The sequence below is a fragment of the Mytilus californianus genome, unplaced genomic scaffold (assembly GCF_021869535.1).
Source record: "Mytilus californianus isolate M0D057914Y unplaced genomic scaffold, xbMytCali1.0.p SCAF_10, whole genome shotgun sequence".
NCBI lineage: Eukaryota > Metazoa > Mollusca > Bivalvia > Mytilida > Mytilidae > Mytilus > Mytilus californianus.
In genome coordinates this window covers 64,215,393-64,230,477 of record NW_026262582.1, presented here as the reverse complement: position 1 = coordinate 64,230,477, position 15,085 = coordinate 64,215,393, and the positions used below count along the sequence as shown (strand labels likewise).

The 15,085-nt window shown below is 32.2% G+C and overlaps 1 protein-coding gene across 1 annotated transcript in view; it reads right to left on the bottom strand.

Moving 5' to 3' along the window:
• Window positions 1-706: 706 nt before the first annotated feature.
• LOC127718385 (dnaJ homolog subfamily C member 13-like) overlaps window positions 707-15,085 on the bottom strand; it is a 76,483-nt gene continuing 62,104 nt past the window's right edge. The window contains exons 51-57 of the mRNA XM_052224374.1: window positions 14,856-15,072; window positions 13,959-14,138; window positions 12,725-12,865; window positions 12,041-12,181; window positions 10,484-10,583; window positions 9,858-9,869; window positions 707-3,641 (exon numbers count right to left, since the gene is read on the bottom strand). Of these exons, the coding sequence (XP_052080334.1) occupies window positions 3,529-3,641; window positions 9,858-9,869; window positions 10,484-10,583; window positions 12,041-12,181; window positions 12,725-12,865; window positions 13,959-14,138; window positions 14,856-15,072 (904 nt within the window). The 3' untranslated portion in view covers window positions 707-3,528. The remainder of the gene's footprint in view (window positions 3,642-9,857; window positions 9,870-10,483; window positions 10,584-12,040; window positions 12,182-12,724; window positions 12,866-13,958; window positions 14,139-14,855; window positions 15,073-15,085) is intronic.

Sequence of the window (15,085 nt, the reverse complement as noted above, 5' to 3'; positions counted from 1 at the left end):
TAGATCTTACTTTGCTGAACATTATTGCTGTTTACAGTTTATATCTATCTATAATAATATTCAAGATTATAACAAAAAACTGCAAAATTTCCTTAAAACTACCAATTTAGTGGCAGCAACCCAACAATGAGTTGTTCGATTCGTCTGAAAATTTCAGGGCTGATAGATCTTGACCAATTGAACAATTAAACCCCATGTCAGATTTGCTTTAAAAGCTTTAGTTTTTGAGATATAAGCAAAAAACTGCATTTGACCCCTATGTTCTATTTTTAACCATGGCAGCCATGTTTGTCGATGGATCAAAACTTCGGATACAATTTATAAACTAGATACCCTAAGGAACATTTAATTAAAGTTTGAAGGTATTTGGCCAAGTAGTTTCAGAGGAGAAGATTTTTGAAATAGTTTACGACGACAGACGACAACGACAGACGACGGACGCCAAGTGATGGCATAAGCTCACATGGGGCCCTTCGGGCCCCCGTGAGCTAAAAAGTAGAGATACTTTTCAACTCTTTGAAAATCTTGCTTAATCTGTCAGCAGAAAAGATAAAAGATGAAGGTAAACATATAGACTTATTGCTAGCAAAGCTTAACCCAAAATCAGTGTTTCACAAAAAAAATCAGAAGACATTTACTGGGAGGTATGTACTGTAGATGTATTGCAAAGGTCTTTTTTAAATGTTTAATCAACAAACAAAGAAACTTCTAATTTGTAGTAAATTTATTACTTTTTGCATGTCATAGTATTAACACATCATATAGTATAACAATTCTATAACATTCATTCATCATTATTACATATATTCATAACTTTTATCATAAAGGTAACATATATGTGCAACACTTTATATGCATGATTCTGATTGGCTGATTCAATCTACAAGGGAGATAAACGATGATAACGAAACACGATTTTCAGTCTGAAATGATAAATGGTCTAAAATCAGGTGCCTATTAAACTTCTAACTACATGTGCTCATTCATGCATAAAATAAATGAATTGACGGGATTCTTTGTAGCAGAGTTTTTCCTTGTTGCACAAAATTAACAAGAATTAAACACTTGGCCAAAATCAATTTTTTAGTGCAAGCACACAATTACCAATTTACAGATATGAAATGGATTCATAAGAGAATATAGTGATATACTCCCATTAAATACTGGTATATAGGAAATCATACGAACAAAACTTTCAATAAATATGCATTTGCGTATATGTAAATTATTCCAGCAACTCCAAAACTCAAAATTCAAAAGCTACAAGCATTCCTCATCTTTGAAGTAACTGGATGGTCCCAAAAAATGTACAAGAAACTCGTCACTTTACAAAAACATTAAGACCCAATGGTTGGCTTAAAACTATTCTATGGCAACCTCTATAAATATTTTTGAAAGCACTCATACAGAACTAACATAAATTTGCATAAAATAATTGTTGAAGTCTTCCTGGAAATAATGTCAACCTTCACCCTACAATGTTCTTTTTTTGTTTTTATTTTCAGAAGAAAAAAAATACAGCAAAGGAACTTTTACTTAAACAAACAATAGAACTGATGCATTATATATAAAAACATTTAGTTTCTCCATGACTGTCATCAAGCAGAATGAAAATATAAAATAAAATATAAATTGCACCAATAATTCCATTAGAAAATATCCCCAACCCATGAAAACTAAAAGTGGCACTGATTTCATGAAGAAAGAAACTCCACACAAGATATCAAACCAACTTCTGTAAATTCAGAAATTATTGCAAGGTTTTTTACTCATGCCAATTATGCAACTGACGCAATAATAAGGACTGGAATTTTGATACCTGATACATATATCTAAATTAACGATCTTGCTCCTTTGTAAATTTTGTACTCTAATTTAATTTACAATTTCAATATCCAACGAAAATTGTTTAAAAAGTTTTAAAAAGCACTGAAGTGGTGGCATGTACTCATCTCAACCAGAAGTCTAGGTGAGACGAGAATATCTTGGTGAATAACAACTGTGTGACAGTTAACTAACAACACAACAGGCAAATAGATTGTCAACTTCATATATATACTTCTTATGTAAACTCAACCTGTTAATTTGTATATAAATAAAATCATCATATATACTAGGATTAAAATATTTAACTGAAGACGTGTGTTTCATCTACAAAAGATTCATCAGTGATGCTCAAATCATAAAAGTTGAAAAGAACCCCAAAAAATTTACTTTAAGTGACAATTTTTATTCTTAAAAAGAAATGATGAAATAAGTTTTAACAGTTAGATATTGATTTTATTCCATTTTGACCATACATGTATTAGAACTTGTAAAAAATTAACAATATTTTTATTGGAATTTAATCAAATTAGACACTAAATCTTAAATAACTCGTAAAAAATAAACAATACTTTTATTGGAACTTTATTCCAAATCAAACTGCCAGTAAAACAATCTTACTGCCGTGAAAAAATGTTTTTAATCTGTTTGAAAACATTTGAAATCTGGGGCCATTATATAATTAAAACAATCATTGTTATGACATGTTCATTTACAAAATGAATGAATAATTACAATAAAAACATTTCTAGGCAATTATATACATAGTGTACAAAAAAACTTAACAATTTAACATTGCACTTTTGTTACTATGGAAACAGTTTTATAAAATGACAAGATATTAAGTTAAAATTTGACAAATACTTGAACATTTATCACATAATTTGATATTTAACAATAATTCTAACATGTCATCAAGCAGGTGTTATATTTTACAGGGGAAATAAACCACCATAATAATTCAAGAAAAAAACATGGCTACTGAAAAATGAACCTTTGCATTAAGGGTTGCTAAGTTACCTAATGTAAAGGGAAACAACTAGATTAACAAGTGCTCTTTCTTTGATCCAACATATGATAGATATATAGTTTTTTTCAGTAATATTCCACCCTCCTGCATAAGCCAGGGAAATCTAGCATTGAACATGGAATATTACGTTTTTTGAAAGAAAAGCACTTAATCCCCTTTAATTAGCGGGATGACCTGGGGCAAAAATAAAATCAATATATATTGAAATATATTCCAGCACAATTTCACATTTGTACACATTTTTGAAAGTGGACATTTTCACTAATTTGCACCACATACTGCAATCAATAAAAAATTAAGAAGCAAAAATTGCTGAAAGCGGTAATATTAAATAACTGACAAAAATGTCATTGGTTTTATAAAACATTATTATTTCCCTATTCTGAGGGCTGTTAAAAAAATTCTGGGGAGGGGTGGGAGGCACTCAAGTCAATAAAAAATGGGTAGTCACACTTTCCTTAGAATTTTGTAAGAATTATAAGTAAAATGAAAAACTTTATTTCATGGGTACTCAGGGTCTTACAAATAGCCTCCCATGTCCCCCCCATGAGTTTAATTCTGGAACAGCCCTTATACAAAGACTAGCACTTTAAATATCAAATTTGTTCTTTTAAATATGAATGCTGAACTTTCATACTCTGTTTGATTTCTTGATAAAAGTATCAGACCAGTCTCTAGTCTAGCAGACTATTGTGTCTCTCTTCTCTATCTGTTGGTGGGGGCTGGTCCGGCATTGTCGACCTTGTTCCCGCAGTAAGATATCCAGCCACACTTGGTCCTGTTGGCCCTATAAAGATAGAAATCATTTAATACAACTGCTTTCCACTTCATGGTTTATATCAATATTTGGTCCTTTCAGGCCATTTGGAGTGTTTCATAAAATAGTTATTAATCTATTGTCGATTTCATGCTGGAAATCAACGTTATACATTTAGTTTTATAAATGATTTTTTTTTTGGAAATGCTACAACAGGTGCACAAAAGGTCAATAAGACTTTGACATATGGTATGAACTCTTGCTATATGGTGATCTCTTGACATTTAAAATTTGAAATAACAGTGTTTTCTAGGATGCTGTTGCACTGACATTTACCTCATCTTCAACAACATGGCATGTCTCAACAATAAATCTGTTATATCCAGTATCATGTATTGAAGTATACTTTGTCTACAAGAACTTATATATATTTTTTTACACTGCAGCTAGAACACTTCCTATTGTCTTAGGGGTCTTGGTGGCCGAGTGGTCTAAGTAGTCAAACTACTGTATCACAAGCCTGTCAACACTGAGGTTGTGAGTTCGAATCCTGCACATAACAGGTGTGCTTGACTCCAATCTTAATTGACTAGGATTGTCAGTTTTCCTACTGATGGTCGGTGGTTCAATCCAGCTTCCTCTACCAATAAAAACTGGCTGCCACAAAATAGCACAATAGTGTTGAAAGTGGCATTAAACACAAATCAATCAATCAATCCTATTGTCTTTATCTACCAAATTTAGTAACAAAGGGTTATTTTGTGCAATCTCGATTATATGTCATATCACTTTTCTTCACAATCTTGGATTCATTGATGAATGGAAAAAATAAGTTTTATTTTTGTTTTAACATTTTCATTAGTATATTTGTAGCAATTCTCAGATGTAGTATAAAACAATATTAGGTCAATGTCAAAAAATTATCAACTTATTCGTATTCTGTATGAAACTGTTGAAGGGCTGGGTAACCCCCCCCCCCCTCCCCCCCCCCCCCCCCCCCTTTTCCCCCAGTTTCTAAGACTCATACAAAAAAGTTTATATTTTTCTGACCTTGACCTAATATTGTTTATCTTATGGTTGTGACTGTTCATTTTAAGAATGTTTCAAAACCACTTTGAAATCTTTATTTTTTCAATTCAGTTATGAGAAGCTGAGAATGAAATATTAAAAGGGATTTAATATAAATATAGATTATATATCATTCACAAAGGCGTTAATAATTAATAATTATTCATGATTAACTGCACATGAACGATACAGTATAATTGTTCACCATTGTTTTATTCTAAAGAAAATCTATTCTATTTCATGTTACAGATAAAATTGGAAAATATTAACATTTTGAGTATTCAGCCATTTTCAGGGCAAAAGCCAAAAGCAGCATTTATCAAATTCTATCTCAGAATTGCTGAAGATGAAAGACCATGCAAATATTTGAGAAGATGCATTCTGAAGCAAGATCAAAAGTAAAGTCCTTTCTTATCATGCAGTTAAGTGTTTTCATTCAAAAAGAAATGTGAATGATGCAAGCCTTCTATATTACAAACTGCACATGTGAATTAGGACATCAGGAACAGTATTGTAGTCTAAGCTAGGCCAACTTAAAACATAGGTTTTACTGGTGTAAATTTAGTTTAGTTAGCTGAACATAGCCAAGCTATGAAAACAGATATTTGCGTCAGTAAAACAAAGTTTTATTTTGCCCAAGATTGAAATACAATACAGTTATCTCCATTCAAATGCAAAATAGAAAAAAAATTACATTAGATTCATTGTTTTGGTGTTAGAATCTTAAAAAACTTTTTTCTCGCTTTTGGCAGCTAAACTGTATGTCTTCATAGGTACTCTTCCAGCTTAAACTTTAATCACCAGATATTATAGTGCTTTGTGGATGCTTCAGAATTTAATAATTCAAAATGGCTGCTTTCCTTAGTTACAGACAGATAGATTGAACATTTTACGAAGGTCTTTATCCAACCAGATCAATTTATGCCAAAAAACTGCATTAGAATATAAGGTATCAAGTTCTTATTTCACGAACTTCTGACATGTGCCATTATAGCTGGTTCAATATAATGATATTCCTATTTTACAGCCAGTGGTTTTGTACTGGCATTAATTTATCAAAAGAGAAATATCTTGATTGAAACTGTATCAACTACCCTAAAATTGACACTGGTATCTTATAATTGAATCCATTGATAAATTAGTATTGAGCTTAAGGATGTATGATCTGGTTGTAGATGTTATTTTTAAAAAGGCTTAGGAATGTTTGCTACTCTGTTTCAAAATAACAAGCTCTTTAAAAGTCTGATATAAATTGAAAGTTAATGAATAAAGGAACTGAAAAAGCTGAAATAAAATGCTACGCTGGGCACAGCTTGATACGACCGCAGAGGTCGAACTCTGAACAGTTGGGGCAAGTATGGACACAACATTTAAGCTTGATACAGCATTGAATTTGGATTGTGATTAAATATTTGACACAGCATAGGTTTCTGACACAGAATGAATGTGGTCTAAGAACTTAAAAATTTTTAATTTACCTATTCAAACCATATCATAATTATTTGCTTTTATATATAAATAAGAAATAACCAATTTAAAATGGAAAATTTTAAAGAAAAAAAAAAGGAACCCCCCCCCCTCAATTTTTTGAACCCCTTATGATTCATCACCCCAAACTCAATCCCAGCCTACCCAATGTGGTATGGTACCTTGCAGTACAATTTCAGAGAGATCCATACACTTGAACACAAGTTATTGTCTGGAAACTAGAAAAATGCTTGTTTTTTGGCCCCTTTTTGGCCCCAAATTCCTAAAACTTCAGGGCAATTACCCCCAAACTCAAACCCAGCTTTCCCATTGTGATATGGAACCTTGTAGTACAATTTCATAAAGATCCATACACTTACACACAAGTTATTGTCCTGAAACTAGAAAAATGCTTGTTTTTTTACCCTAATTCCTAAAATTTTGAGGCAATTACCCCCAAAATCAATCCTAGCCTTCCCTTTGTGGTATGGTACCTTGCAGTACAATTTCAGAGAGATCCATACACTTGAACACAAGTTATTGTCTGGAAACTAGAAAAATGCTTATTTTGACCCCTTTTTCCTAAACGTTTTTGGCAATTACCCCCAAACTCAATTCCAGCTTTCCCTTTGTGATATGGAACCTTGTAGTACAATTTCATAAAGATCCATACACTTACACATAAGTTATTTTCATGAAACTAGAAAAATGCTTGTTTTTTGGCCCCTAATTGCTAAAATTTTGAGGCAATTCACCCAAAATCAATCCCAGCATTCCCTTTGTGATATGTAACCTTGTGGTACAATGTCAGAGAGATCCATACACTAAAACACAAGTTATGTCTGGAAGTTACAAAAAATTAATCCCAACCTTCCTTTTGTGGTATTGCACCTTATGGTAAAATTTCAAAGAGATCCATGCACTTAAACTAAAGTTAGAGTGTGAAAACCAATGTGTCTTCGGACGACGACGACGACGCCAACGTCATACCAATATTTGACCGCAAAAAAATTAAAATAGAAGGGTCCATGTGCATGTTTTTGAGATATAAGCCACTAAAAATTTGGCGGGAAGTTATTTTCTCTTAGATTTTTCATACATTTAACATTGGCACCTTTTTTCATTCAAAAACTATGAAAAAATAACAAGGATTTTATAAGATTCAAATATGGCTTTTTTAAACTATATGTTTTAAATTATAAAAAGAAAAGTAGGGGTTTGCTGCCAAAATTTTTATTGGCACTACATGGATAAAACTAGAGGATTCCGAACATTTGACAAAAATTCAATAACAATAGGAGCGAACTTGCTTAAAACAAAGATAGAGATTTTCTATATACAACAATGTACCTTGGATTCATTATTATTCATGTGATACCAATTTCAGAGAATTTGTGGGTATAGGTGGACTACAAATTTTCTATAGGCTTATATGCAGACTTTCCGAAAACCACAAAATCAAATATCCAAGAAAATGAATTGACAGTAAGCTGAGCAGTAGATATCATTGGAATTAACAAACTAGAGGCCCTAAAGAGCTTGTGTCACTCACCTGCACCTTGAACAATGGCTACTTATTAGAAAAAATCATCATTATAGGGGAATAACTCTGTTAAGAGATAACTGACAATGCCAGTCATATTAACATATTTTTAGATCTTATCCTGCTGATCATTTTCCCTTTTAAAGTTCCTATTCATCTATTATAATTTTCAAGATAATAGGCTTAACACGGCAAAATATGGTAAAAATTATCATTAAAGGCAATAACTCCAATAATGAGTCGACTGAAAAATTCAGCCATGTGGCTTATTTGTAGATCTTGCCTTACTGATCATTTTTGCTATTTAAAGTTTCTATCTTACTATTATAGTTTTCAATATAATAGACAGAAAAATTATTATTAAAGGGCAATAACTTCAATAAGGAATTGACTTAGATTCTGTCTTGATGATCATTTTTGCTGTTTAAAGTTTCTGTCTATCTAAAATAATTTTCAAGATAATAGGCAAAAATGAAAAAAATTGGCATCTGACAGTTTTGATGTCATAGTCATTAAGTAGATCTAATCATTCAGAATATTATCCCTCTGTCCGATTTTCTCCGTGGTTCTCAAGATAATAGACAAAAGTTGCATTTTCCCCATTGTTCTATTTTTAGCCATGTCGGCCATGTTGTTTGCAGACACATATTTAAACAAGATACCACATTGATTTGATTTGATTTTTGGTGTTTTAACGCCACTTTTAAGCACCGCTTTTGGGCTATTTCGTGGTGGCCAGTTTTTATTGGTGGTTGAAGCCGTAGCGCAAGGAGAAAACCACCAACCTTCGATAGGAAAACTGACTATCCTAGTCAATTAAGATTGGAGTCGAGTGCACCCACACGAGCGGGGTTCGAACTCACAACCTCAGTGTTGACTGGCTAGTGATTACAGTAGTAACTACTTAGACCACTCGGCCACCGAGGCCCTGATACCACATTGATGAGTGTGACCAAGTTTGGTTAAATTTAGCACAGTAGTTTCAGAGGATATGATGTTTATAAAATTTAACGGACAACGACAGACGACGGACGCCAAGTGATTGGAAAAGCTCACCTGGCCCTTTGGGCTAGGTGAGCCAAAAAGTGAAAAAAATTACAGTACTTAAATAGAATTTAAACAGAAAAGCAAACTGTTTGCATCAACAATGACTAAAGCCTTCAAGCCATAGAATAGATATATTATTTATCTTGCATATATACAAAGCTTCATTTCCACAAGCATAATATGATTCTCTCTCCGTCTGTATATAATTCTATGCAATGTTAGTACATATTTCTGGTTATATTTGTCTAATTCAAAACACACAAACACACACAAATTAGTTTAGATTATCATACATATAGGAAAGCATTCAACCGTATAGCCTTTCACCAAAGAAACTTTCACACAGACACACATAGATTTTTCTGCAAACCCACCCTTAATGAGACAAAAACACAATGCAATCTTTTCTATACCAACATTTGATATAGATCAAACAGGATGCAATCTTTCACAAACATACATATCATTTATACTTCACATTACTGTGGCATGTGACAGATAACATATTTAATATACAATAATTTTGAATATACATGTAATTTAAAAAGCAATATATCACAACTTAAGCAATTCTATATCTAATGGTTGTATCAAATTACATCTGGCCTTGCGGTTATAAAACTTTTAAGAAGAAAACCTTAAGACTCAGAAATCAACCAATCAAAATTATTCGATTTGTCATTTCGAGCATGAATTTTGTATTCTGAGTATTGAGTAAAGTTTTATGACCGGGTCCCTGATCTTCAATTCTGTGATCATCATTAATTTCAATCAACCAAATTTGTATCATTATGAGCCTAGTGCTTGATTTTCAGACATGATCTTACTCTTAGCTCAAAAGTGTTTAATTATAACTTGTGCTTTTTTTTTATTGACTTACTTTAATATAGCTTTTTTGGTGGGACGGGTTAAAAATATGTTCCAGGAATAATCAAGAAAAAGAATTTTAGTTGTAAGGATTGTATCGAAGAAGAAGTAAAAAAAAATCTTTGTTAGAAATGAACAAACACACAGCAGCACTGCCTGAAGTGAAGTATAAAGAATAGTAAACAGTTGTTTAGTAAACATATCTTGTGTATACACAAAGCAGCACACATATAAAGTAAGTGTGGAAAATTTACCTGCTTTTCCTTCTGTTAAAACAGAACAATAGCAAAGTATAGTACATTTATCTTTTCTTAAGGACGCAGTGTCAGTTACAATAACAAAGAAAAACAATTTCTTGGTCCAAGGAACCATATTATTTAATTTATGTTTTAGCTTGATGTAAAGGTTCTGACATTCAACTGAACATAAGTCATAATATTTAAAAATATGATCTGAATTCACTGAACCATGAACTATGGATCATGTGTTCTTCATCTTTTGGTCATACCTCAAAGATGTATCAGACATAAAGCATCAATCCATCATCATCATTAAAGATGTATCTGCACACCAAATTATATGTCTGTATATATCTTTTTTCTGAGAACTGGCTGCAGATTACAATGAATGTACTGTAAACTTGAAAATTTAGCACTGTCTTTTATTCTTGTTTGCCGACTGAATTCAAATTCACGTAAATTTTTGTAAGGTTTTGGTCATATGAATCGAGCTCCAATGAAGTAATTGTGGTAGTTTATTTTCGCTTATCAGCACTTTTCACAAATATAGCAAAAATAAAAATTGCCATGAATATTTCCCTGTTTACAGTATTCATCCTTTTCATCTGTATATCTGGTTATATAATTATATAATTTCTCACCTGTAAGGTAGCCTGCTATTGGTGTATCTGATATAAATAGGTCATGTTTCTGATCCTTATAATCTCGCCATACTGTGGACTTTTCTAAAATACCAGTTATCTATAAATAAACATAAAAAAACGTTTAAATTGGATGGACTTAAAGAAATTAATACTATAAGTTAATTTTGGTTTATACTGTGAGTCAAAACATATCAATAAATTGTTCTAAGTTGATGATGATGTGACATTCAGCAATAAACAATCAATTAAGCATTTAAGATGCTTGAATTTTAAAATTAATATCAAACAGCTAAATTCTTAAAGTGAGGAAAATAGAGCCAATAATCCATATTTTGTACTGAAGCCTTATGCTACGGAAAGAGTTGTACTTCTCTGCATGACTATCAGAGCTTTGACATGTTTATGTTCAGTCACTAATGATTTAGATCATTTTCCATCACAGCTTCCAAAAAATATTTGAGCCAGCTGAACATTTTTTCAATCCCATTTTTTATCTCTTTAGACAGGTTACATTACAAAAGATGGACATAGCCATATGATAAAGCCATTAAACTATTAAAGGACAATAAAATCATAGACTTCATACTTTTTCAGTTTTTACATAAATTCCATTTTTGACATTAACAATTACATTGATAGTGCATGGTTCGAATTGGCATATATCCGCAGACATAACAAAGTGTATTAGTCAGTCTAGGACCAGCTTAGTTATTTGATAAACATGTTTTCCAATACCGGATATTTACTAGACGACAATAGAACGCAGAACGGGGACGGTTGTGTAAAATTCATGTATTTTTATCTAACATTATTGAGTTTAAGCAGTTCTTACCACATTATTTCTTAAGGAAAATACTTGAGATGAACGTAAGATAATGGTATAAATGATATTTTTATTGTTTTGGATGAATTTGGATGCATTATTAAATAATAAATATCACACTTGCACATGCGCACACTTCTAATATTTCAATCGACGTGGTTCTGTCGGTTCTGTCTGTTAAACTTTTTTACCACCTTTGTAAATTATGATCTTACCGTTTTAAATGCGTTTGTCTAATAGTCTATATCTGTTTTGCTTAAAAGTAGTTAGATTTAAACCAGGAATGTTTTTAATTTTAATAAAAAAATAACTTCCAAAAAGATTGATTGATGTCCAGTACAAATAGTTTCTCTGACGCAGGTGATTTCAGGTAAATCTCACCTGTTAGACACTTAATTAACCTTGATTGTAATGAGAGGGGATTATAGTAGCGCTTGTTTATAGAGTACTGTCACTTTTTTGACAGGAAAAGTGTGGCTGTTTAAGGCACAAGGTCAAGTCAAAATGGTTGATTTTTCTGAATTACATGAACGTTGAAATGGCAAACCCATGTAGGATGTCCGTTTAATGCTTGGCCCAGTCGGACAATGTCCGATAAATTTATATTTTTCCAGCAAATATGACTGTTTTGGAAGCCTTGTTTTCCATCCTGTTCTTCAAATCCCAAAAACTGTATTGGCACTAAGAACCATGACTTTTTGTCCTTAAAAAGGCCTATATCTTATTCTTACCTGTTCCCCATATAACAAACTTCTTTGCATGGCTTTCAGAGCCTTGACAATCTGAGCTTTTGTTGCTGAAGGATTATCTATAGCCTCTAGTCCTGCTTCAAGCAGTTTTAGCAAGAATGGAACTAATTCGGTTTTTAAAGCCTGGAAAATTTAAACAAACAATATTTCATTGAGATTTTTTGTGATATTTTATTTCATGTGAACTTTAATATTTTTAGATCAATGACCTTATATTCACCTTTTTCATTTTCTACTTTTTTGTTTTTTGCTATTTAGTGTTTGATTTCACACAGCAAAAAAGCTGTTCTATTCACTGATTTACATTGATTACGGAAGAAAATTTTATGAATTTCATAATTTATTTCAGACAGGTCTCCCTTATATTTAAGGCTGTTCAAAAATTCATTGGGTGTGGGTCGAGAGGCACTCATATTAAATAAATATGGGTGGTTGCATTTTCCTTTGAATTTTGTAAGGAAAAATATGTAAATTGAAATTTGATTTTATGGATGGTGCAAGTGCCTCCCTTGCCCCCATGTGTTTAAAATTCTGGAACAGTCCTTAATTGTTTCTTATGTTTATTTAAAATATTTAACATAAAAAGAAAACATTACTGCAAGAATTCAAAGCATGTTTTCTGATGCTATAAATAGATATGTGTAAATTAGGTGTTAGCACTGTTACCTGTGAAACAAGTTCTTCTTCACCTTTATCAAACATTTTACCCAATGCTTCAGCTGCCAGAGCAATAGAATCTCTTCTAGCTTTCATACCAACTTTTAAAGCACCGATACATTCTATCTGTGCCATACTTCGTATACATATCTGAAACAATTGATAAAAGAGGGTGGTAAAGGGTTATTTTCGTGCAACGTGTTTTGCCATTTTTATTTCACGTGCAGCCGTGAAAAAGGTTTGTTATTCACTGTGTTTCGTGAATCAGTAAAAAGATCAACGTGCAAGAAATTTTTAATTGTTCGTTCATCGTGAAATGACAATTTTATTTCGCGGTCTTCAGTGCAGATACCCCCCTTTACACCCCTCATAAAAGTGATGTAACATAAGATCAAACAGTAAAATTCAACTTTAAAGGGCTTAAATCATCAGAGCAGAACAAAACAAACAAGTGAATCTGTGAGCTTCTGCTCACTAATGATACCCCCGCCCCGCTAAAAGTATAAGGTAAACAGGAAGTTGTTGAGTAATGAATCTGAAAACGCATCACACGGTATAGCTGACTCATATAAACCCTGAAACCAAATTTCAGAAATCCTTGTAATGTAGTTCCTGAGAAAGATGCGACGAAAAATATTCATGGGACGGACGGACAGACAGACAGAGGTAAAACAGTATACCCCCACTTTTTTAAAGCAGGGCTATAATAACAAAAAGACAAAAGACACAAAGCATTGTTCTAAGAATCCTTGCAGTTATTAAAGGCTAGATCAAAGCAAAATTTCACTGATATTCTCCAAGATTAAAATGTCAATCAGTACACCTCTGAAGGATTTACTTTAAAGACTCCTGTAGAAAGCATGTTTTCTGCTGAAAGGACTAATAAAAAATCTGGCCCAATAGTTTAATTCAGAGAACATTTTTGTAAAAGTTAACGATGAAGGACGCCAAGTCATGAAAAAAGCACACATATAACCCTAGAAACAACATTAATCTTCAAATGTTACATCAGTATAAACAACGAAAATAAATTTTTAACCCTTTGATACACAAGTACCATTTTGTAATAGTTCACAAGTTTTTTCATTTTAATATTCATGATAATCTGCAAGTGCAAAAGTAAGTTTTGGCTGTGTTATATCAAATTTGCAGAAGTTTCTGATATAATATTTAACTCTCTAAAACAAAACAAAAAATTGAATGTTCAGTCTTTTCAAATTGTGGACCTCCTCTAAAAACTTACCTCATTATGAGCAAGCTGATGAGCAACTTGTATAGCTGAGCGTGGTACGGCATTGTTCCGATGAGACATAGCTGTGAACACTTTTGGAATGTAACCTAATTGTGGAAGTTGATCCAACATCACAGGTTGTGAGGTAAACAAATAAACTATTGCTGTTGTCACGGTTTCCAATACTTCTCCCTATACAGTAATTAAACAAAAATGATATTATCTCCCTTAGATGAACACAGGATAATTATAGCAATACATGAAAGTTCCTATCATAACTTGAAATATGCTTATTGAATATGAAATATGAAGATATCCTTATTATACATGTAGGTAGATTTTCAGCCTAACCTAAACAAAAATTGATTGGAAAAACATTCCATTTACTTTGGATTCATTATTATTCATGGGATACTAATTTTTAATTATTTCGTGGGTGTAGGTTAACCACATTCTTAAATGTTCAACAAAGTACAAATTTTTCATAGGCTTGTATGCAGACTTTATTAAAACCACAAAATCAAATATCCACGAAAATACATTTTTTTTCTAAATCCTGGAAAAATGGTACCCACAAAAAAATAAATGAATCCACTGTAAAGAATCTTTTCAAATTGTGATACCTGCTTGCCACTATCTTTACAATTCCAAGCTGATATTTCACTATTTCACATTACCTGGGAGAAGGCAAATATTTACTATCAAATAAAAGAAAGTAAAAAGTAAAAAAAATTGTGATCTATAGTTGCTAATATCTACGTCATTTGGTTTTTGATGGAGAGTCATCTCATTGGCAATCTTATCACATCTCATTTTTACATTTCATTTCAATAATATTATTTGAATATTCATATCATTCTGTAAATAATTTAAAAAAATGTTAAGCTTGGAACTAAAATTTTTTCTTACATCTGCATTTTGTATTTTTGTAAGCTCTGCCCATTTCTCCATCAACTCTGTTAAAAATTCCTTTGGTTTCCGCAGCACCCATCCAGGGTTGGCAATAAACAATCGGAGGAAGACACCACCAATAGTTAGCTCCCCTGCTACGTCTGTATAAACTACGGCAAAATCTTCTCTTAGGCTCCATCGGGAGTCTGGATTTTCTCGCTGAGCTTTAAAATGACTGAAATAATCCA